Here is a 25,898-nt window from a genome sequence, read left to right on the forward strand (position 1 = left end):
ATGCCCTTGCTCAACTTCCATGTACTGTTGCTTTTATTCTGGTGTGACGTAGGCCACCCATGTTTCATCGCCCGTAACGAGTTGCCTTAAGAAATAATCACCGTCGTTGTGGTACCGCTCAAGGAAAGTCAATGCACTGTCTAAACGTTTGGTTTTGTGCACATCCGTCAACATTTTCGGTACCTAAGGTGCGCACAATTTTCGGTAATTCAAGTGCTCGGTCACAATGCCATACAAAACACTACGAGAAACATTATAAAGTCATCCCGCAAGGAGGAAATCGTAATACGTCTGTTTTGTCTGACCTTATTGTCCACTTCCTGCACCAAACTTTCATTAACGACCGAAGGACGCCCACTTCGTTATTCATCAAGTACATTTGTGCGGCCATCTTTAAATGCTCTCACCCACTTTCTTACCATTCCATCACTCATAATGTTTTCTCCGTAAACTTCACAGATCTCACGATGAATATCGATCGCTTTTAGGCCTATAGCACTAAAAAATCTTATAACAGCCCGTACTTCACAGTCGGCGGGACTCACGATTATCGGAGGCATCTTAGACACTCAGTACACAGCGTAAACGTAAACAAGGAAGAATCAGACTGTAATGGCGTCAGTGCGTAGATTAAGGTACAGGCTTTCACGTAAAAATAAAATTATTGAGCTGTCTTAGCACGTCTTTTTTTAATTTTAAAACGGTACTTACTTAAAAAAAACACGCCTCGTAATTTTCTTAATAATTAGTTTCATGCAGTTTATCACAGGAATAGCCGAATAATTCCGTCGCATAACAAGTTAAATCTATTGATATTCGGCTGCATTTATTTAAAGAAACCACGGAACAAGTAGGCTACATCTCAAGGATAGGATCTGAAATCCGTAATGTCAGATGTATCATCGTTCATTTCTTCGTTCTTTTCTCCCTTGGATTCCGATTCAAATCTTCAAGAGAGGAAGATGTAATTTCTGGTTACAGTACGTGTGTTCCACATGCGCACATTTTAACTATCATAACATATTTTAAAGTATATAATAATAATAATAATAATTGTTTCTAATTTCAGCAGGCGAAACAAAGTGACAAAGGCCCAGGTCAGGGATGAATGGTGTGAATCCCATGGAATCCACCGAAGATGACTCCAGCTACGATGGGGATGAAGAAGTGGGGTAAGTAATAAGACAGTTCATAATCGATTGACGTATCCACTACAGACGCCGAAGTGCCCTTCCGCAAGAAATGTAACACCAGTGTCTCATTTTCTTCTCTTACTCTAGGAGTGTATTTCGGTCCCATACTAAAGGAGAAAATAATTGTGATCAAATTGGAAAGATTTACCTAGGACATATTCACAGTACGTGGATCACGAATCTTATGCTGCCAGATGCTCACTTTTGCTGTTCAAATACTTTGATGCGGAGACAAGTATTGGACGAAGGAACCGGGTGGGAACTGAATTGGGGAGGGGAACCAGGATTGATTCTGGTACACTATGTGGTATATACCCTTGCTTACACATCACACGGTGACTTCCACGATACGGAATAGCATTGTGCCTATGTTCTTCAGGTGTGAAGGCGTTTTTTCAACGTGAAAAGCATTGTAGCAAAGCGAAGTGCGCTTAATGTAGAAAAATGTTTTAACCAGCTGAGCTAAAATATCACACCCTTTCACGTTAAAATCATCTAAAAAGTAAGTTAAGGTACGGAACGAAAAAAATACACACGCAAAAATAGTTATTTAGCGTCTCCCCTTGTCTTTGTTGACAGAGCAGCGTACCCAATAATAGCGTCAGCGTTTCTCGCTGAAATATTGTGGCCGTTGGACTCCGAGTACCAGCAAAACCCCCTGGAATATCCTGTCAATAGTAATACTGCTTATTGTACCCACTCGGCTTCATTGTCTACGTTGAAGGGACAACTGTAGCTCCAGACAAATTACTGTATACTCTCTTTCGAAGAAACTTGCCGTATGGTACGATAATTCGTGAAACATCTCCACTGTGACCTACTGATTGCTGGATTTTGTCTTGGACTCCTGGTCGATGTCCGTTTAACGATTTTTCTGACGTTTCGCCAGCACGGGTGGCTGGCGCTGTCGAGGATCCAACCTCCATTGTTGGTGACGGACTGGAATCGAACCCGCAGGCATAGGTTGTATGTAGCTGTCACGCCAAAGCCTGCGGATCTTTCCCTGGTCATTACTGCTGTGGTTCTCGCCTTTCTCCCTGCAACGATCGTTCGCTGCAGCACGGTAATCCAGGATCCGTCTATTTGATCTAGAGGCTCTCTTCTTTCTCGTTAAAACTATTGTCACGTTTCTGAAATACAATGGCGTCCCTGGGCGTGGTAGCTCTTCTCCACAGCGAGAACCTAGGGATCGATGAATTTTATTACGTGGCTTGTCTCTCCGCGGCCGATTTCTCCACTGTGGGTTAAGGCAGTCACTTCTAGTGGTCGATTTCATTGCGAGCAAACTCATTTCAGAACTGAACGTTTGTAGCCACTGAAAAACTACCGATCATCTCGTTCCCTAGTCTGGGTAAACCTTAGGTATATATGTCGTTGAATATTGCTATGATTCAATAAAACTAACGATCATCAACTATCTTCATCATTTTAAACACATTTCATCACTAGTACACAGCTAGGAACTCAATACAAATAAAAGACTAAGTTATTCAAAGTACACTACTAGACATTAAAGTTGCTATCCACGAAGGTGACGTGCTACAGACGCGAAATTTAACCGACAGGAAGAAGATACTGTGATATGCAAATGATTAGCTTTTCAGAGCATTCACACAAGGTTGGCACCGGTGGCGACACCTACAACGTGCTGACATGAGGAAAGTTTCCAACCCATTTCTCATACACAAACAGCAGTTGACCGGCGTTGCCTGGTGAAACGTTGTTGTGATGCCTCGTGTAAGGAGGAGAAATGCGTACCATCACGTTTCCGACTTTGATAAAGGTCGGATTGTAGCCTATCGCGATTGCGGTTTATCGTATCGCGACATTGCTGCTCGCGTTGGTCGAGATCCAATGACTGTTAGCAGAATATGGAATGGTGGGTTCAGGAGGTAATACGGAACACCGTGCTGGATCCCAACGGCCTCGTATCACTAGCAGTCGAGATGACAGGCATCTTATCCGCATGGCTGCAGCCACGTCTCGATCCCTGGGTCAACAGATGGGGACGTTTGCAAGACAACAACCATCTGTACGAACAGTTAGATGACGTTTGCAGCAGCATGGACTATCAGCTCGGAGACCATGGTTGCGGTTACCTTTGACGCTGCAGCACAGATAGGAGCGCCTGCGATGGTGTACTCAACGACGAACGTGGGTGCACAAATGGCAAAACGTCATTTCTTCGGATGAATCCAGGTTCTGTTTACAGCATCATGATGGTCGCATCCGTGTTTGGCGACATCGCGGTGAACGCACATTGGAAGCGTGTATTCGTCATCGGCATACTGGCGTATCACCCGGCGTGATGGTATGGGGTGTCACTGGTTACACGTCTCGGTCACCTCTTGTTCGCATTGACTGCACTTTGAACAGTGGATGTTACATTTCAGATGTGTTACGACCCGTGGCTCTACCCTTCATTCGATCCCTGCGAAACCCTACATTTCAGCAGGATAATGCACGACCGCATGTTGCAGGTACTGTACGGGCCTTTCTGGATACAGACAATGTTCGACTGCTGCCCTGGCCAGCACATTCTTCAGATCACTCATCAATTGAAAACGTCTGGTCAATGGTGGCCGAGCAACTGGCTCGTCACCATACGCCAGTCACTACTCTTGATGAACTGCGGTATCGTGTTGAGGCTGCATGGGTAGCTGTACCTGTACACGCCATCCAAGCTCTGTTTGACTCAATGCCCAGGCGTATCAAGGCCGTTATTTCGGCCAGAGGTGGTTGTTCTGGGTACTGATTTCTCAGTATCCTTGCACCCAATTTGCGTGAAAATGTAATCACATGTCAGGTCTAGTGTAATATATATGTGTCAAATGAATACCCGTTTATCATCTGCATTTCTTCTTGGTACAGCACTTTTAATGGCCAGTAATGTATCAACGTTCACCTAGTGTATGCACAGAATAATATTGTATCTCAGTGTTGAAGAATTCATCAACGAGGATGACGTCCCGAACCACCTGTCACATGTCATTATTTCCGCGTCAGCCATCAACTGAAATCTTGATTTGATGTAGTTCTCGATTCCTGTCACTTGCCATTCATATCCATTTCAGCGCAACCGCTGCGTATGACATCATCGACATTCTTCATGTACATCTGCATATATATCTCGCAAGCCATCGTACGGTGTGTGGGGTGAGGGTACGATGTCCTACGACTAGTCATTTCCTTGCCTGTTACAATCGCAAACAGAGGGAGGGGAAAACGACTATGTATATGCCTCCACATGAGCCCAATTTCTCGTTTCATATCTTCGGGGTTCTTACGCGAAATGTTTGTTGGTAGCAGTAGAATCGTTCTGCAGTCAGCTTCAGATGCTGGTTCTCTAAATTTTCTAAATACCGATTTTCGGAGAGAAAGTCACCTTCCCTCCAGGGACTCCCATTTGTGTTCCCAAAGGATCTACACAACAACTGCATATTCTTCGAACCTACCGGTAACAAATCTAGCAGCCCGCCTCTGAATTGCTTCGATGCCTTCCTTTAATCCGACCTGGTACCGATCCCAAATACTCGAGCAGTACTCAAGAATAGATCGCAACAACGTCCTATATGCAGTCTCCTTCAGAGATGAACCATATTTTCCTAAATTTCCCCCAGTAAACCGAAGTCGACTATTCGCCTCACCTACCACAGTCCTCACACGCTCATTCCATTCCATATCGCTTTGCAACGCTACGCCCAGATATTTAAACGACGTGATTCTGTCAAACAGGACACTACTACTAATGCCGTATTCGAACACTACGTGTTTGTTTCTCCTACCCACGCGAATTAACTTATATTTGTCTACAGTTAGAGCTGGCTGCCATTCATCACGCAACTGGAAAGTTTGTCTACGTGATCCTCTATCCTCTTACAGTTGGTTCAAATGGCTCTGAGCACTATGGTACTTAACATCTGAGGTCATCAGTCCCCTAGAACTTAGAACTACTTAACCCTAACTAACCTAAGGACATCACACACATCCGTGCCCGAGGCAGGATTCGAACCTGCGACCGTAGCGGTCGCGCGGGCCCAGACTGACGCGCCTAGACCCGCTCGGTCACTCCGGCCGGCTCCTCTTACAGTCACTCAACTTACCGTAGACCACAGCATCACCAACAAACAACCGCAGATTGCTGCCTACCCTGTCCGCCAGATCACTTACGTATAAAGAAAATAATGATGGTCCTATTCACTTATTTGTAGATCTTCCTCAGAGGCTTTTTCCTTCCACCGTCCCTTCAACTGCCGTTTTCATTACGACTTGTGTCGTAATATGCGTCTCACCATTCTTTCTCTTCGCTTTATTTCGTTCTTTGCTAGGAACGTTTTTTTTTTCGTTGCTTCCTTGCAGGTCTTCTTCACTCTTTACTCAACAGAAGCATCTGATCTTCGCCAGCCTTCTGTAACACGGTATTGCAAAGGCTTTCAGTCATTTCCTTTCTGTCTTCCCCAGTGATCTTGCATCACACGCACAAAGTACTGTTCTTCAAATATTGCTTCCCTTTCACATCTTTGTTTCCGCGACGTTTATACACTGAAGAGCCAAAGAAACTGGTACACCTGCCTAATATAATGTAGAAACCCGCGAGGACGCAGAAGTGCCACTACACGACGTGGCATGGCCTTGACTAATGTCTGAAGTAGGGCTGGAGGGAATTAACAGGGCTGTCCATAAAGCTGTAAGAGTACGAGTGGGTATCTCTTCTGAACAGCACGTTGCAAGGCATCCCAGATATGTTCGATAACGTTCATGTCTGGGGAGTTTGGCGGCCAGCGGAAGTGTTTAAACTCAAAAGAGTGTTCCTGGAGCCACTCTGTAGCAATTCTGGACGTGTGGGGTTTTGCATTGTCCTGCTGGAATTGCCCAAATCCGTCGGAATGTACAGTGGACATGAATGGATGCAGGTGACCAGACAGGATGCTTACGTACGTGTCACCTGTCAGAGTCGTATCTAGACGTATCAGGGGTTCCATATCACTCCAACTGCACACGCCCACACCATTATAGAGCCTCGACCAGCTTGAACAGTTCCCTGCTGACATGCAGGGTCCATGGATTCACGAGGTTGTCTCCATACCCGTATACATCCAACCACTCGATGTGATTTGAAACGAGACTCGTCCGACCAGGCAACATGTTTCTAGTCATGCCTGTTTACATATCTCTGTATTTGAATACGCATGGCTATACCAGCTCCTTTGGCGCTTCAGTGTACAAAGACAATGGATTACCCTTCTACCCTGTAGCTGACTCCATATTGCTTAAGAATGAAAAAACATTTCATTCCAGTCCACATAATCAAATGCCCTCTTCGTATCTACGAGTACAATGCATATTTCCCTGCTGTTCGTAAATATATCCTCTGTTAGTAATCGCAATGATAAAATAGCTCCTGGAATGTCCCTGTATAGTTGTGGCTCTCTCTTTTGGCCTTATGTCCAAGGCCTTTACCTATTTCATTAACATGAGTACATTTGTCCATGTAAAGTGCATTTAGAAATAAGTACTGAATCTCTCCTATTATCTTCTTGCATCATGTACTAGTTTTTTATTGGCTTAAATTCTCCTGGTCAACTAGAAAACTAGAAACGTTCTGCAAGTATTGTTTCCGTCTTCTTGCCTTAGTTTCTGCTCCTATTATTCAATTACGATTTTAATCTCCAACCCCTGCGCTCTCTAAACACTTTGTTAATTAGTCTGTGTAGCATCTACTGTAGCCTGCTTCAGTTTTGTACTCATGTTATGACACCTTTCCTCCTTCCACTTCGGATAATTTCATTTCTGAGTCATCTATATTTTTACTGCTCACTTTCAAACTTTTTGCATTTCTTTGTTCCCTTATTAATTCCATTCTGTAGCTGCCTCTTTTCTGACCTTTTCAGTCCTAGGACTTTTTCTGTTGCATTTACATGTATCATCCTTCTGTTAACGTCATTTCGTTCTTTTTACACACGACTAATTCCTTGATATGACCGTAGCTGTCTGGTCCCTTCAATCCCACAACCCAACCTTGATATGTCATTATTTCTTGTGTCACATGCTATGCCAAGATAGCTTCTACTTTTAGTTTCTTCAGTTTGTCTAAGTTCCAACTTTCACCTGCAAAGCCTTCAACTTCTTGAAATTAATCTGACATTTCGTACTTTGTTACTGTTACTATCAAAATATTATCAGTTTGACATCTTCTTGGGTCCCCTACTATTTTCCGTGTATACTTCCTATCAGACGGGAAAATCAGCCTACTCCCAGAATTCTTCAAAATTCTCAATGTTGTTATATACACTGCTGGCCACTGTAAATGCAACACCAAGAAAGACAAGAGGTAGCACAACAAAATTTATTTTGTAGATAACATGTTGACCAAGTATCAAATGATTACGTTTACAGACGTCTGTGACATGTGGTCCCTGCCAGAATCAGTAGCCAGAGCAGCCGCCATTGTTGGAGATCACCACTGCCACACGTCTCGGCATTGAGTCAAAGAGACGTTGGATGTGTTCCTGGGGTACAGCAGCCCAAGCAGCTTCCACACGTTGCCAAAGATCATCTGGTGTGGCAGCTGGGGATATAATCCGGCTCACTCGTTGAGCAACCATGGACCACATGTTTACTATCAGCGAAAGATCCGGAGAGCGAGCCGGCCGGGGAAGCAGTTCAATCTGGTTATTGACGAAGAACCTTTGGACAATGCGTGCCACGTGTGGTCGCGCATTATCCTGTTGAAATATGGCTGTGACCGAGCCCTGAAGGTAAGGAAGGACAACTGGCTCCAGCACCTCGGATATGTAGCGCCGGCTATTTAAAGTACCGGCAATGCGTACTAGAGGCGTGCGAGAATAATATCCAATAGCGCCCCATACCATAATACCCGGTGCAAGACCAGTGTGGCGGTGCATAATGCAGCTGTCCAACATCCTCTCTCCACGGTGTCTCCACACTCGAATCCGACCATCGTGGTGCTGCAGACAGAAGCGTGCCTCGTCAGTAAAGACAACGTCATTCCATTCTGCCGTCCACATCCGTCTGTCATCACACCATTGGCGACGGAGACGTCTGTGGTTCTGCGTCAATGGTAGACGAAGCAATGGACGTCTTGCGGACAGACCACTCTGCTGTAAACGGCGTCGAATGGTACGCGCAGACACTGGATGATGCGTTACAGACGCAATGTGCTGTGCTATGGTTCGGGATGTCACTGAGCGATCCGTCACTGCCATGCGCACAATTTTCCTATCAGCACGTGTAGTGGTGCACCGAGGTGAATGCGATCGACCACGTCGGTCCGTCGTACCCTCCTGCATCCAACGGTCACATATCGGCATTACAGTTGTTTGGTTTCGTCCAACACGACTAGCGATTTCTCTGTATGATAATCCACAATCTCGGTAAGCCACTATCCTTCCTCTGTCGAACTCGGATACTTGATCAAACGGTGTTCGCTGTTGTCTACGAGGCATAACTGATCGTCTTGTGAAACAACCACAAGGTAAACACACGTGCCGAACGTACACTGGTCGAAATCGCCAAGCGTTAAATGGCGCTATGAGGTGGCGCCACAGGCGCGCGTGATGTGCGTCTGCGCTGAAATTCTAATCAGTTGCATATCTCATCGCTGCAAACCCATGGTGTAAATTTCACTTGATTCGGATGCTTCCTTCAGGGTGTTGTATTTACGGTGGCCAGCAGTGTATTTTGTAACTGGTTTGACCTCTAAGAAAACAGCCGCTGTAGCAATTAGGAAAAAAAGTATTTCGAAAAAAGCAAGAAATGGTGCTGAACTAGAGCTATTACAAATTTGTTGTCTGAAAGAAGCATTGGCAGTAAAAGAACTATGATCACAGGAGAGAAATGATTTTCTTCTATGAATTTATGAGGATTACTTTGAAGCTGATATCTGTTTCAAATATTAGAAACAAGTTACTTTGACTGGGTGTTGTGTGATGTCCTTAGGTTAGTTAGGTTTAAGTAGTTCTAAGTTCTAGGGGACTGATGACCTCACATGTTAAGTCCCATAGTGCTCAGAGCCATTTGAACCAAGGTACTTCAAGTTTTTCATTCTTGGGTTAATATATTTCAGATCATGTAGCCAGGGTATGAAGCAATCATATACCCATTGAGAGTGAGGAATTAAAATGATGAAGTGAACGGTTTCTTTCAAGATGAGGAGTTCTTACGTTTAGACAAAACCAAAATAAAGTCAAAATATAGAGCAGCGAAGAGCTTTCCCTGATTTACTACGCGTACGAAAATGGTTTTTATTAACCATGTAATTGAATAGCTATATAACTCGAAAATGGAAGTATACTACCAAGACAGGAGGGAAAACAAACTTTTTGTTTCTCATTCCATCTCTGAGGGAGATGATGGACTGTGGGAGAGCATAGCACTTTTCAGCCAGTAGTCGTCATTTGATATATTGTGACACAGTTTATTTAGGGTGATTATGTGCTTATTCCGTTTTGTAAAACCTTTTTATTGCAGATGAATGGGTAGGTGGGAGGAAAACGTTACTATTTATGTTTTCTTTATTATAGATCCCTGCATTCGCCTTGAGGCTGAGCTCGCGGTCGAAAAACTACCTCAGCTGGGATTGGTAGCCTGTTGTTCTTGCTTATGTGTCTTCTTATTATCTCAGTGGTCTTGGTACTGTAACTTTGTGATCTTTGAGAATAATGTAGGGAGGCAATGCCTATTTGAATTTCGGAAAGTTAGACGTTGTAGGATCGTGCTGCAAGAGTGATTTTGTAAGTCTCTTGTTTGTTGAGTCCGAATCAAGTGATTTGTTCTTCTATTCAGTCTAGCATGTTTTTGTGTTAAGTGTTTCTACAGGGAATTTATTGGGAAGTCATAGCGTCGATCTCCAGCAATTCGGAGCATCCCCCGGTCAGAAGATAGAATTCTTTTCGTTTGGTTAGAGGGCGTGATCCATGCTTGATAACCATTTTCGAGAATGGGGCGGACAAAAATTTTGTATGTAAGACGAGAAACTGGTTTATCCACTGCAAATGTTCTGTATTTCATGAGACGTGCTAAGCTGAGTCGACTTTCAGCTTGTTTAATGTTTTCAGATGGGTTTTTCTGCCAATTTAGAGATTCGTCTAGATAATTCCAAGATATTTTACGTTTGGTTGTGGAGTAATTTCTTGTCACCAAAGTCGAATGTTGAGTTTGTGACGGACCTGTATCGACTATTACTATGTCTGAATAGAGTATGTTGACTTTTCGTTGGATTCTGCCGGATCCTCCATTTACTGAGTCAGGTTCCAAGTTTGCTGATGTAGCTGTTAGCCTGTTCATTGACTGCGTTGCAGGTGGGTGCATGACAGCAATACGTGGTGTCATCGGCATATAGAGCTATGTCTTCACTCTGCCACCTGGGTCTTGGGATGTCAGCAGTATATATATCCTATATAACAATGGGGAGATGACTGCTCCTTAAGAAACTCCCGCTTTGGGTGTGAAGTCGGATGACATTTGATCACTAACTCATACCTGTACCATCCTATTTCCAGAGAGGTTTGCTATTACCTGTACTATTTCAGGTGGGAAGTTGTACTTTAACATTTTGTGAAGAAGTCCGACATGCCATACCTTATCAAAGGCGTGTTCTGAGGCTACACACCACAATAAGTTACTTAAATAGTCTGATAAGGTTCGAAAGGAATGAGGGACAACAGGAGCGTAAACGAAAGTAAGGCGGTTAACGGAGTAGAACGGTTCCTGGGTATTCTGATTTGGGCTGAATTGTCTCGATTTTCCTATTGAAAACAAGTCCCCCGATTAAGCCTCAGGATACGTAAAAATCGCAATTACAACAAAACATTACATATTATAATATGTTCACTAAGCGAATTACGAGTCAATCTTATAAACATAACTACATTAAAGAAACAGCTTTCAGGCTGAAGAGCGCAAAGATGGCAAACCTGAACTCAACAACCGTTACATCGGGCTTTCCCGTATCGTAGATAACAGAACTAATGAAATGACAAGCAACATTTGAGACTGAAAATCGAGTTTATTAGTGAATGATGGTAGGGTTACTTAAGGCTTAAGAAAGGTAAAGATGATTACAGTGCTCACTGCAAACTGTGCCTTCGTATTGTTGAGTGGCAACAATTACGTTAAAAAATCTAGTCGATGCTCAGTTTAGGAAGCAGGTTGGTAAGAAATTCCAACAACTTCATTGAGAAGAAACTTGGCAATCCCGCCGTGTGGTAAGTGGACCTGATGTAGTTATGGAAATGAAGTCCCATACTTCTTTACAGAGCGTAGGGGAACGATGCGGGAGACCCGCACCGCCTTACTAGGCAAGGTCCTAATGGAGGTGGTTTGCCGTTGCCTTCCTCCGACCGTAATGGGGATGAATGATGATGATGAAGACGACACAACACCCAGTCATCTCGAGGCAGGAAAAATCCCTGACCCCGCCGGGAATCGAACCCGGGACCCCGTGCTCGGGAAGCGAGAACGCTACCGCGAGACCACGAGGGCGGACGATGTAGTTATAAAGACCCATAATTCATTTTTTTTCCTTTTCAAAGGCATTGCTTCTACCGTGGAGACATTACCGTCGTGAAACTTCTTTGTGGTTTTTAACTGCGATATGTACCAGCTGGAGAGCAATCCACATTACCTCGGAAGCACATTCTTCTCCATCAAGCGGTACAGGGACTTTAATTTTATATGAACCACTGAATACAGGTGACCTTTTCGGTCTGATAATGGCGGTGATGCACCGTGTAACACACTGCACGAGACACTGACACTAATCTGCTTTTTAAAAGGCAGTCTTATAAACACAAATGACATTAAAGAAACAGCTTTCAGACTGAAGAGGGCAAAGTTGGCAAACCTGAACTCAACAGCCGTTACATCTAACTTACCCTATCGTGGACAAGTGATGAACAAAGTTGAAACTGAAAATCGAGTTTAATAATGAATGGTTTGAGGTTTACTCAAGGACTAACAAAGATGAAGATGATTAAAAAGTTCACTACAGTGTGTGCCCTCATATTTTAGTGTGTCTCACGGAGGTAACGATTACGTTACAAGATCCCGACGTTGTTCAGTCTGGGAGTAGACTGGTAAAAAATTCCAACGGTTTCATTTAGAAGAAGCCTTGCAACCCTGCCGAGTGGTAGATAGATCCGATCTAATTATAAGGATTTATAACTTATTATTTATCTATTCCATACACTTTGCTTCTATTGTGAAGACATTACCATCCTGAAACTTCTTTGTCTTAGTACCCCTTATCGCTGTGATGATGGCGGTGACGCACCGCGTAACACACTCCACGAAACAGCGAAGGACTGCCCTTGACTACCATGGATCTGTATTCGAAAAAACGCACACCACGCACTATGGGCACCCGGATATGACCAGTAGGACTGAGGTCAGATGACTTACGAAGCGATGGAGTGGCGAACACGCAAGAAAACGGATGTGCGTTATCACACAACGAAGTCCTGTAACGCTCTTCGATGAGAGACGCTCAGACGTATCAACAGCTTACTTCACCTTATAAAAGCTCCCTCTTTCCTGAATGTAATCATATCATTTAGGTCATTTGAAGTATTTTCATTTATTATTACGACGGTTCATAGTCAGATGAAAATTTAGAACTTATAAAATAATGTTCGGTGTTATTTATAATAAAACCCATTCTTAAATGGGGTGCAGCACCAAATATTTATTATTTTAACAGGTGCTATCTTTCATACTCTGGTTAGGATGGAAATATGTCGTGGTGCCATACAGTAATTTGGAATACGAAGTTCCGTAAGTTGCAACTGTACATATAAAGCGACACAAATGTTGGAAAATTCAGATTCATTAAGAAGTTGATATCACGTAAGCAGACAATTCATACGCCGTGTTGTTCTGAATTCAGATTTGGTGGGTATAGGCAGGGTTTTCAAACGCAAACACAGCTACATATAAATTTATATTCTGCAAACCACAGTGAGGTACGTGGCAGAGGGTACGTCCCGTTTGCCAGTTATTAGGCTTTCTTACTGTTCCATTCACGTATGGGGCGCAGGAAGAATGATTGTTTGTATGTCCCTGTGCGTGCAGTAATTATTGTAATTTTATCCTCACGATCCCTATGCGAGCGATACGTAGGGGGTTGTAGTATATTACTAGAATAATCATTTAAAGCCAGTTCTTGAAACTCTGTTAATAGTCTTTCTCGGGATAGTTTACGTCTATCGTCAAGAGTCTTCTAGTTCAGCTCCTTCAGCATCTCTGTGACATTCTCCCACGGGTTAAACAAACCTGTGACCATTCGTGCTGCCCTTCTCTGTATACGTTCAATACCCCTGCTAGTCCTATCTGGTAACGATCGATACATTTGAGGAATATTATAGAACCGTTCGCACCAGTGATTTTTAGCAATCTCCCTTGGAGATTGATTGCACTACCCCAGTATTCTACCAGCTGCTTTATCCATGACTGAACCTATGTGATCTTCCCATTTCATATTTCTACAAAATGTTACACCCAGGAATTTGCTTGAGTTGGCCGATTCCAGCTGCGACAAATTCGTATTACAGTCATAGGTTACTATGTTTTTTCATTTTGTGAAGGACAAAATTTGGCATTTCTGAACATTTAGAGCAAGATGTCAATCTTTACACCACTTTGAAATCTTATCAAGATCCGACTGAACGTTTACGAAGCTTCTTTCAGATGGTAGTTCATTACAGATACCTGCATCATCTGAAAAAAGCCCGATTTTACTATTAATATTGTCTGCAAGTTCATTAATATACAACGTGAACAGTAAGGGCCCAAGCACACTTCCCTCGGGCACACCCGGAGTTACTTCCACATCTGACGATGGCTCCCCATCCAAGACAACATACTGTGTCCTCCCTGCCAAAAAGTCGTCAGTCCGGCCACAAATTTCAGTTGACACTCCATATGATTTTTGAAGAACTCAAGCGACAACGCTGACAATCGTACTCGTATACAGGGTGTTACAAAAAGGTACGGCCAAACTTTCAGGAATCATTCCTCATACGCAAAGAAATAAAATATGTTATGTGGACATTAGTCCGGAAACGCTTACTTTCCATGTTAGAGCTCATTTTATTACTTCTCTTCAAATCACATTAAGCATGGAATGGAACCACACAGCAACAGAACGTACTAGCGTCACTGCAAACACTTTGTTACGGGAAATGTTCAAAATGTCCTCCGTTAGCGAGGATACATGCATCCACCCTCCGTCGCATGGAATGCCTGTTGCGCTGATGCAGCCATGGAGAATGGCGTATTGTATCACAGCCGTCCACAATACGACCACGAAGAGTCTCTAAATTTGGTACCGGGGTTGCGTAGACAAGAGCTTTCAAATGCCCCCATAAATGAAAGAGGATTGAAGTCAGGAGAGCGTGGAGGCCATGGAATTGGTCCGCCTCTACCAATCCATCGGTCACCGAATCTGTTGTTGAGAAGCGTACGAACACTTCGACTGAAATGTGCAGGAGCTCCATCGTGCATGAACCACATGCTGTGTCGTACTTGTAAAGGCACATGTTCTAGCAGCACAGGTAGAGTATCCCGTATGAAATCATGATAATGTGCTCCATTGAGCGTAGGTGGAAGAACATGGGGCCCAATCAAGACATCACCAACAATGCCTGCCCAAACGTTCACAGAAAATCTGTGTCGATGACGTGATTGCACAATTGCGTGCGGATTCTCGTCAGCCCACACATGTTGATTGTGAAAATTTACAATTTGATCACGTTGGAATGAAGCCTCATCCGTAAAGAGAACATTTGCACTGAAATGAGGATTGATACATTGTTGGATGAACCATTCGCAGAAGTGTACCCGTGGAGGCCAATCAGCTGCTGATAGTGCCTGCACAATGCACATGCTGTACATGGTACGGAAACAACTGGTTCTCCCATAGCACTCTCCATACAGTGACGTGGTCAACGTTACTTTTTACAGCAGCAACTTCTCTGAAGCTGACATTAGGGTTATCGTCAACTGCACGAAGAATTGCCTCGTCCATTGCAGGTGTCCTCGTCGTTCTAGGTCTTCCTCAGTCGCGAGTCATAGGCTGGAATGTTCCGTGCTCCCTAAGACGCCGATCAATTGCATCAAATGTCTTCCTGTCGGGACACCTTCGTTCTGGAAATCTGTCTCGATACAAACGTACCGCGCCATGGCTATTGCCCCGTGCTAATCCATACATCAAATGGGCATCTGTCAACTCCGCATTTGTAAACATTGCACTGACTGCAAAACCACGTTCGTGATGAACACTAACCTGTTGATGCTACATACTGATGTGTTTGATGCTAGTACTGTAGAGCAATGAGTCGCATGTCAACACAAGCACCGAAGTCAACATTACCTTCCTTCGATTGGGCCAACTGGCGGTGAATCGAGGAAGTACAGTACATTCTGACGAAACTAAAATGAGCTCTAACATGGAAATTAAGCGTTTCCGGACTCATGTCCACATAACATATTTTCTTTATTTGTGTGTGAGGAATGTTTCCTGAAAGTTTGGCCGTACCTTTTTGTAACACCCTGTATACTTAATCGTTTTGTAGGGAGCCGTCCTGTTACGGATAACATAAATAACACACCCGGCATAAGTGCTGAGCACAGGGGTTTATTTATGTGTAGAATCAATTTGGAATTGACAATGAAGCTTTAATTTCGTGTCTACGCATGGTACTTACAGATTATCAGACAATGAAGCGCCAAAGAAACTGGTATAGACATGCGTATTGAAATACAGAGACACGTAAACAGGCAGAATACGGCACTGCGGTCGGCAACGCCTATATAAGGCAACAAGTGTCTGGCGCAGTTGTTAGGTCGGTTACTGTAGTTACAATGGTAGGTTATCAAGATTTAAGTGAGTTTGAACGTGGTGTATAGTCGGCCCATGAACAATGGGACGTAGCATTTCCGAGGTAGCGATGAAGTGGGGATTTTTCCTTACGACTATTTCAAGAGTGTACCGCGAATATCAGGAATTCGGTAAAACATCAAATCTCCGACATTCCTGCCGCCGGAAAAAGATCCTGCAAGAACGGGACCGACGACGACTGAAGAGAATCGTTCAACGTGACAGAAATGCAACTCTTTCGCAAATTGCTGCAGATTTCAATGCTCAGTCATTAACAAGTGTCAGAGTACGAACCATTTAACGAAACATCATCGATATGGGCTTTCGGAGCCGAAGGCCCACTCGTGTACCCTTGATAACTGCATGACGCAAAGCTTTACGCTTCGCCAGGGCCCGTCAACAACGACATTGGACTGTTGATGACTGGAAACATGTTGCCTGGTGGGACGAGCCTCGTTTCAAATTGTATCGAGCGGATGGACGTGCGCGGGTGTGAAGGCAACCTCATGAACCCATTGGCACCGAATGTCAGCAGGGGACTGTTCAACGTGGTCGAGGCTCTATAATGGTGTGGGGCGTATGCAGGTTTAGTGATATGGGAACCATGATACCTCTAGATACGACTCTGACAGGTGACACGTACGTAAGCATCCTGTCTGATCACCTGAATCGATTCACGTCCATTGTGTATTCTGACGGACTTGGTCAATTCCATCTGGCGATTGCGACACCCCACACGTCCAGAATTGCTTCAGAGTGGCTCCAGAAACACTCTTCAGAGTTTAAGCACTTTTGCTGGTCACCAAACTTCCCGGACTTGAACATTATTGAGCATATCTGGAATGCCTTGCAACGTGGTGTTTAGAAGAGATCTCGACCCCGTCGTACTCTTACGGGTAGCCCTGCAGGATTCATGGTGTCAGTTCCCTCCAGCACTACTTCAGACATTAGTCGAGTCCGTGCCACGTCGTGTTGTGGCACTTTTGCGTGCTCGCGCGGGCCCTACACGATATTAGGGAGGTGTGCCATTTTTTTGGCTCTTCAGTGTATTAAAAATTCTCCATTTGTTATCATGATGGTGCCCCTTTGTCACCGCATTTATACGACGTCGCGTCGTCATAGTTCGATTCAGAGATGCATTCGTCGCCAAATAATGAAGTGAAGTAACAAGAGGTATATTAGCGTGGTCGAAATGAATATGCATGCGCAACCAAGTTATTCCCCCACCCAACCTCCCTTAGATTTCTAAAAATTGCTCGCTGGATGTCATCTTGTACTCGTATTTACGGTACCAGCCAGTTCCATTATGGGGTTCTGCAGTTACCGAATTACTTCGCGCCTGTAGATAGGCAGCCCAACGAATCGGTTTCCAAAGCAGGCTGTGGTCGCACCTTCCCACACACATCGCGTCGACCGCTGCAAGGAGCTTCACGCTCTTACTGAAGTCTGCCACATAATAAACGATGCCCATATTAAGTATTTGTGATGTGACTTGGAGAAATGCCCTATCCACTGATATGTGCCTATTTTATGGATCAGTTGTAGTTTTCGTACACTCATCTTCTGAAACACCAGACGAGCTTGTGAAGAATGCTGTGCAATGAACGATGAACTAATATTTTACAAGATATGATTTTACGATTTTGGCATCCACAGCTTAGATACACGATAGAAATATTTTACAATTTTTTTAACTATTAAAATCTTCAAAAAAATTGTTGGTAGGTGCTTTAGCTGTTAGTAGCTCCTGGATCATACACAACCTGTTTCGTGACAGGGTTTTAACGAAGCAATGTTAAATTAGTCATATTCTGCTGGTTAACTGCCTTCCCTCGTGAAGCATAGTCATCTCCCCGCCATGTGGCTTTTGAGGGTAATTTTCATCACTGGTGAGCGTTCATATTTTTCTATCCAAACATGTGTTCATTCCGAATAGTTTCTTTCCGGGGTCTTATTTTAATCCCTTTTCTTTAGGTCCATACTCACAGCTCCCAGTGCTCATGTACAGTGCCTTTACATGTTACCCAACGAAATTTTTGATGTTTCGTCGTGTAACCGATGAAATTAGGCGGTTCTGGCAATTCGAACGCCATCCGAAGGTATTTTTAACGAACCAATGTCCAATTAGCTATGAATTTGTTCTCCTGTCATTCTGGGTAATGCCTTATTTTTACTATGATTATACCATACAATTCATATTAAATATTGTTACAGATGTATATACCTGAGAGTGCGATTAAATCATCCCGAAACCAGCTACGTATGATCCTGTGGTAAAGGTACTACTACCAGCCAAGGCGACTACCAAAAGCTTTTTATGGAGGTTTTAGTAGTTTTTAAAAGAATGTAAAATATTTCTAATAGCAGCTGATAAAGTTGCAAATAATGCATAATTTGGGGAACAAGTTTTAATTAAGAAAATCAGAGTTACTGTTATTACCAAGTTTCAATTTTTTTTATTGGATGAATTCGATTCTCAAAAAGTTAACTGGGGCGATATAAGAGAATTATGCGTTTTCTATTTTATTCTAAAGCGAAATAACCTGTTTCATCAGAACATGTTCAGAATTATAGTGAACTGTATATTTGGTGAGAGTAGACCTATATATTCAGGGATTTTGACAACACAAAGTGAATCGGAGAAAGATAACCATAACCATAACTAATATGGAAAAATAACGTGTTCCTTGGCCTCTACAGTCACCTAATTTAAAGGTTATTGAGCCAGTGTATTCAGTGTGCATCGAACACTGAAACTCATCACCCACACTTTACTGGTCTAAAAATGATCTTAATGGATGCACGGATTTGCGCCAAAATAATCATAGGATATTACGTTAGGCAAAGTAAACAAATTTTCACTTTGTCCTAGTAGAAATATTTGAAGCTTATTCTTACACTACAGACAAAGCATTTCATTTCTGCCAAGATCCCGAATGCCATAGTTGCAAGGAAGCTTTTTATCTGTACTGACGTGGGTCGTAAGAATTTAAAATGTTCGCGTTCACTGATAGTGATGATCAACCTTAGCAGTGAAATTACCCTTCTGCAAGAATTCCAAATCAGAAAATGTATGCACTGTGTTTTGTTGCCGTTACCAATAGGAGATGGGCATTATTCTTGAGGTTTCAATTTAAATAGGTTTCTGACAAAACTGCAAAAAGGCTGAGTGATAAACCCTAGATCTTCGTGTCTAGCAAGGAGACTGGCCTAGTCGTCATCACCGATTTCACCGAAATTTCTGATACATGCGCGGTTAGGCCAGACGTAAAAGTGATAGAAACAGCCAACCGTTAAAAAAATAGAAAGTGGCATTTTTTACGTTACTGACGCTGCAAATAAACCGAAATAATACTGAATATATTGTATTTATTAATAGTTTCGTTGAAAGGTTTGAAAAGAAAAAGCTAAGGAAAGTTTTTAGATTGCAAATAAATTACTGCGAAGGGATCGTAATGTGTACACGAGAATTTGGTATAAAAAATAAAATACTATTATTGTTTTAAAGTTGATGATTTACACGTTCAGGCCGATATTCAACATAAAAACAAGGGAAGCAGTAATTTTGTCAGCGTCTTCCACACGTTTACAGCATTTTAACCTGTAACTCTTAATTACAGTCCGTTCTTCGAAAGTTATTTGCAGAGACCTTATGGACACCGTAAGTACAATCATTTTTTGGAAATTAATTTGCAATCTGAAATTGTCTCCTGTATTTTCTTTTGAGCCTTTTATAAAAATATTAATAAATACAACGCACTGAGCATTATTTCGGTTCATTTGCGCTGTGAGTAGAATAATTAAAAAAAAAGGCTTCTGTATAGAGATTTGACCTCACGACCAGGACATTACCGTTATGTACTTCTTCCGCTGCTACAATTACTGCTTTGAAACTAGGCCAACATAAATGGATCATACTTTGCCTGACCGTCGCCAAAAACGCTATTTTTTCTAAATGCTTGACCATCTGGAACTCCCATGTCCTATTCAAGGATCTTATTGGGTTTGTTAGTGAGTATTCATTCCCTGTCACTGACATGTACCACATGTACCGCGACTCACCAGTGCAGGAGATGTTTTCGCGTTGTTTCGACGCTCATGCTCATCCCTGAGGCCCGGGAAGTTCGGGGGACCATATCACCGACGAATCAAAACATTATGACCACTGTCCGCCGCAAGATTCGATGCCGCTTTGGAGCCATGTGACGCGGTGAGGAAAGTCAGTAAGCGGAGGAAATACGAATCGGGGAATCATTCTAGAGACATACGTAGCGCAAATGGGGAAATCCGATGACAGAATCGGCTTTTAAGAAAGGCAGATTGTCATGGTCTTGTCCCTGGAACGAGCATCTCGGAAACTGCGAAGCTGATGGGCTGTTAGCGTGCTTCCGTCGTCAATATCTAAAGAAAGTGGTTGAAGGTCGGGGAAATCACGACTAGGGAAGAAGGTACCGGTCGTCCATCCATAATCACGGAACATGCATGTCGGAAACTTTCTTGCGTTGTGAAGCAAGATAGGCACTAATCCGTGGCATACTCGTTTCTGAACATGCGAATCTGCAGCAGTCCCCATGTTGACCCAGTGACACCGTCTATCAATGAAGACGTGTCTCGTGATCGGATGAATCATGTTTCTTGTCAGTCAGCTCGGTGTTCGTGTCAGGGTACATGCATCGCACCATGGACGCATGCCGGTAGGGCCGTTTTATTCCGTGCAGGATATCCACCTTAGCTTCCACGGGACCTGTGATAGTAATCGAAGCTGTGTGGACTACGTGAACAGTATTAGGAACCACCTGCATCCCCTCATACTTAATGTGGAACCCGATAGAATATACGCTCTAAGACCAAAAGAAAGAAAGAAAACGACATACCACGACAGAATTATCGGATTAGGACAGAAATCGTCAGATGTGATGTACATGTGCGGAAATGATTAAAATTTCAGAAAAATGGGATGATTTATTCAAGAGAACGAACTTCACACATTGAGCAAGTCAATAAGGTGTCGGTCCACCTTTAGCCCTCATGTTGTTGTTGTTGTTGTGGTCTTCAGTCCTGAGACTGGTTTGATACAGCTCTCCATGCTACTCTATCCTGTGCAAGCTTCTTCATCTCCCAGTACTCACTGCAACCTACATCCTTCTGAATCTGCTTAGTGTATTCATCTCTTGGTCTCCCTCTACGATTTTTACCCTCCACGCTGCCCTCCAATACTAAATTGGTGATCCCTTGATGCCTCAAAACATGTCCTACCAACCGGTCCCTTCTTCTTGTCAAGTTGTGCCATAAACTCCTCTTCTCCCCAATTCTATTCAATACCTCCTCATTAGTTATGTGATCTACCCATCTAATCTTCAGCATTCTTCTGTAGCACCACAATTCGAAAGCTGCTATTCTCTTCTTGTCCACACTATTTATCGTCCATGTTTCACTTCCATACATGGCTACACTCCATAGAAATACTTCCAGAAACGACTTCCTGACACTTAAATCAATACTCGAAGTTAGCAAATTTCTCTTCTTCAGAAACGTTTTCCTTGCCATCCCCAGTCTACATTTTATATCCTCTCTACTTCGACCATCATCAGTTATTTTGCTCTCCAAATAGCAAAACTCCTTTACTGCTTTAAGTGTCTCATTTCCTAATCTAATTCCCTCAGCATCACCCGACTTAATTCGACTACATTCCATTATCTTCGTTTTGCTTTTGTTGGCGTTCATCTTAAATCCTCCTTTCAAGACACTGTCCATTCCGTTCAGCTGCTCTTCCAGGTCCTGTGCTGTCTCTGACAGAATTACAATGTCATCGGCGAACCTCAAGGTTTTTATTTCTTCTCCACAGATTTAATTCCTACTCCGAATTTTTCTTTTGTTTCCTTTACTGCTTGCTCAATATACAGATTAAATAACATCGGGCATAGGCTACAACCCTGTCTCACTCCCTTCCCAATCACTGCCTCCCTTTCATGTCCCTCGACTCATAACTGCCATCTGGTTTCTGTACAAATTGTAAATAGCCTTTCGCTCCCTGTATTTTACCCCTACCACCTTCAGAATTTGACAGAGAGTATTCCAGTCAACATTGTCAAAAGCTTTCTCTAAGTCTACAAATGCTAGAAACGTGGGTTTGCCTTTTCTTAATCTAGCTTCTAAGATAAGTCGTAGGGTCAGTATTGCCTCACGTGTTCCGATATTTCTACGGAATCCAAACTGATCTTCCCCGAGGTTGGCTTCTACTAGTTTTTCCATTCGTCTGTAAAGAATTCGTGTTAGTATTTTGCAGCCATGACTTATTAAACTGATAGTTCGGTAATTTTCACATCTGTCAACACCTGCTTTCTTTGGGATTGGAATTATTATTGGCCCTCATGCAAGCAGTTATTCGGCTTGGTATTGATGCACAGAGTTTTTGGATATGCTCCTAAGGGATATTTTGGCAAATTCTGTTCAACTGGAGCGTTAGATCGTCAAAATCCCGAGCAATTTGGAAGGCCCTGCCCATAATGCTCCAAACGTTCTCAACTGGGGAGAGATCTGGCGACCGTGCTGGCCAAGATAGGATTTGGAAAGCGCGAAGACAAGAAGTAAAAACTCTCGCCGTGTGTGGGCGGGCGCCGGCCGGTGTGGCCGAGCGGTTCTAGGCCCTTCAGTCTGAAACCGCGTGACCGCTACGGTCGCAGGTTCGAATCCTGCCTCGGGCATGGATGTGTGTGTTGTCCTTAGGTTAGTTAGGTTTAAGTAGTTCTAAGTTCTAGGGGACTGATGACCACAGATGTTAAGCCCCATAGTGCTCACAGCCATTTGAACCATTTTTTTTTTTTTTTTTGTGGTCGGTCATTATCTTGTTGAAATGTAAGTCCAGAACATCTTGCCATGAAAGGCAACCAAAGAATATCGTCGACGTACCGCTGAGTTCTAACGGTGCTACGGATGACAACCAAATGTACCGTGAAAAGAAATGGCACCCCGGACGACCACTCCTGATTGTCGGGGCACCTGGCAGACGACACTCAGTTTGGTATCCAACTGCTGTCCCGGTCGTCACCAGACGCGTCTTCGCTGCTAATCAGGGCTCAGTTAGAAGCGGAACGCATCACTAAAGACAATTCTGCTCCAGTCAATGAGACTCCAGGCAGAGGACATGTCTGGAGACACCTCGGACAGTAGTGGGGTACCAACCTGACTGTCGTTCAGTGTATGGCCCAACAGCCAGGAGCGATGGTTTGGGGTGCCTTTTCACTTCACACCAGGATCCCTTTGGTTGTCACCCGCGGAACCCCTACAGCACAGCCGTACGTCGATGATATTACCGTCACAGCCTCGCTTTGTTCTCCTTCATGGAAAGCCATCCTCGGCTTGCATTTCAGCACGATAATGCCCGTCTGCACACTACGAGAGTTTCTTCTACGTGTCTTCGTGCTTGCCAAATCCTACCGTGGCCAACAATGTCTGCGGATCTCTCCCCAACTGAGAAAGTTCGCAGCATTATGAGCAGGCCTTTCCAACCATTTCGGAATTTTGACAATCTAACGCGCCAATTGGACAGAATTTGGCACTAAATCGCTGAGGAGGATATCCAATGACTTTGTCAATCAATGTCATGCCGAATAAATGCTTGCATAAGGCCCAGAGATGGATCAATGCGCTACTGACTCGTTCCATTTGTGAAGTAAATCACATCTACAGATTTCTGGCCCATTCGGATAATTCCTTCTTGGCGTGTCTTTTGTTTTTATCTTAGAGTGTATCTGGGACGCTATTGGGCGCCAGTTCCACGCCAGTCAACTATTGTCCCATAATTTACGGAGATTGCATTATCGGTGCGTAGACATCTGGTGTCACATTCCTCCTGATAAGCACCAAGGACATCTCGAATCCAAGCCACGAGGAACCGCTGCTGTAGTGCGTTCCAAAGATGGTCCCAGCACGCTGCTAAGCTGGTCTAGATAATGTCTTGGCTCATCAGTGTCTGAGGGCGAAAGATTCTGTACACTGTAGTAAGGAAATGAATCTGCATAGTTGCACTCATCACCAGCTATTATTGCCCAGACTGATATGACTAGCAACTTCCCGTTTTCTGGCCTTTCTACCCGCTGTTACAATGCGAGCAGTTGAGGGTGATTCTTGTCATCAACAAGTTGTCCATGCCACTTGAGAATGGCGATGGATGCGACTTTTCTGAAACGCGGTGCCCTTGGAACTGTGCATAAGATGCCCATAGCCTGCACGACGTCAGGGATGGTGTATAGGATGCGCTAGGCCACCATTAAATGCACTGATACCCATGAGCGCATTGCCAATCTTCTGGTGGATTGTGTCACCACTGGCCAGTGCAAGACTGGATGACATACCAGTCGTGTATCATCTCGAACAGTTTCAATCGTCGTTGCCATAGGAGCGTCATCTCTCTTCTACGTTGGTTACGTTGAACACCTATTAACAAGCTTTGTGCTCTCACTAGCTCGATTGAACTTTCTACAGTCTGATTTAAACTACACTACTGGCCATTAAAATTGCTACACCATGAAGAAATGCAGATGATAAAAGGGTATTCATTGGACAAATATATTATACTAGAACTGACATGTGATTACATTTTCACGCAGTTTGGGTGCTTATATCCTGAGAAATCAGTACCCAGAACAACCACCCCTGGCCGTAATAAAGGCCTTGACATGCCTAGGCATTGAGTCAGAGCTTGGATGGCGTGTACAGGTACAGCTTCCCATGTAGCTTCAACACGATACCACAGTTCATCAAGAGTAGTGACTGGCGTATTGTGACAAGCCAGTTACTCGGCCACCATTGACCAGACGTTTTCAGTTGGTGAGAGATCTGAAGAATGTGCTGGCCAGGGAAGCAGTCGAACATTTTCTGTACCCAGTAAGGCCCCTACAGGACCTGCAACACGCGGTCGTGCATTATCCTGCTGAAATGTAGGGTTTCGCAGGCATCGAATGAAGGGTAGAGCTACGGGTCGTAACACATCTGAAATATAACGTCCACTGTTCAAAGTGCCATAAATGCGAACAAGAGGTGACCGAGACGTATAACCAATGGCACCCCATACCATCACGCCAGGTGATACGCCAGTATGGCGATGACGAATACACGCTTCCAATGTGCGTTCACCGCGATGTCGCCAAACACGGATGGCACAATCATGATGCTGTAAACAGAACCTGGATTCATCCGAAAAAATGACGTTTTGCCATTCGTGCACCTAGGTTCGTCGTTGAGTACACCATCGCAGGCGCTCCTGCCTGTGAAGCAGCGTCAAGGGTAACCGCAACCATGGTCTCCGAGCTGATAGTCCGTGCTGCTGCAAACGTCGTCGAACTGTTAGTGCAGATGGTTGTTGTCTTGCAAACGTCCCCATCTGTTGACTCAGGGATCGAGACGTGGCTGCAGCCATGCGGATAAGATGCCTGTCATCTCGACTGCTAGTGATACGAGGCCATTGGGATCCAGCACGGCGTTCCGTATTACCCTCCTGAACCCACCGATTTCATATTCTGCTAACAGTCATTGGATCTCGACCAACGCGAGCAGCAATGTCGCGATACGATAAACCGCAATCGCGATAGGCTACAATCCGACCTTTATCAAAGTCGGAAACGTGATGGTACGCATTTCTCCTCCTTACACGAGGCATCACAACAACGTTTCACCAGGCAACGCCGGTCAACTGCTGTTTGTGTATGAGAAATCGGTTGGAAACTTTCCTCATGTCAGCACGTTGTAGGTGTCACCACCGGCGCCAACCTTCTGTGAGGGCTCTGAAAAGCCTATCATTTGCATATCAC

General features: G+C 43.9%; 1 protein-coding gene across 1 annotated transcript in view; it reads left to right on the top strand.

Moving 5' to 3' along the window:
- Positions 1 to 1,104: 1,104 nt before the first annotated feature.
- Positions 1,105 to 25,898, top strand: part of LOC126485065 (chitin synthase chs-2-like) — a 271,806-nt gene continuing 247,012 nt past the window's right edge. The window contains exon 1 of the mRNA XM_050108667.1: positions 1,105 to 1,172. Within this exon, the coding sequence (XP_049964624.1) occupies positions 1,105 to 1,172 (68 nt within the window). The remainder of the gene's footprint in view (positions 1,173 to 25,898) is intronic.

This window comes from Schistocerca serialis, chromosome 6 (assembly GCF_023864345.2).
Source record: "Schistocerca serialis cubense isolate TAMUIC-IGC-003099 chromosome 6, iqSchSeri2.2, whole genome shotgun sequence".
NCBI classification, from domain to species: domain Eukaryota; kingdom Metazoa; phylum Arthropoda; class Insecta; order Orthoptera; family Acrididae; genus Schistocerca; species Schistocerca serialis.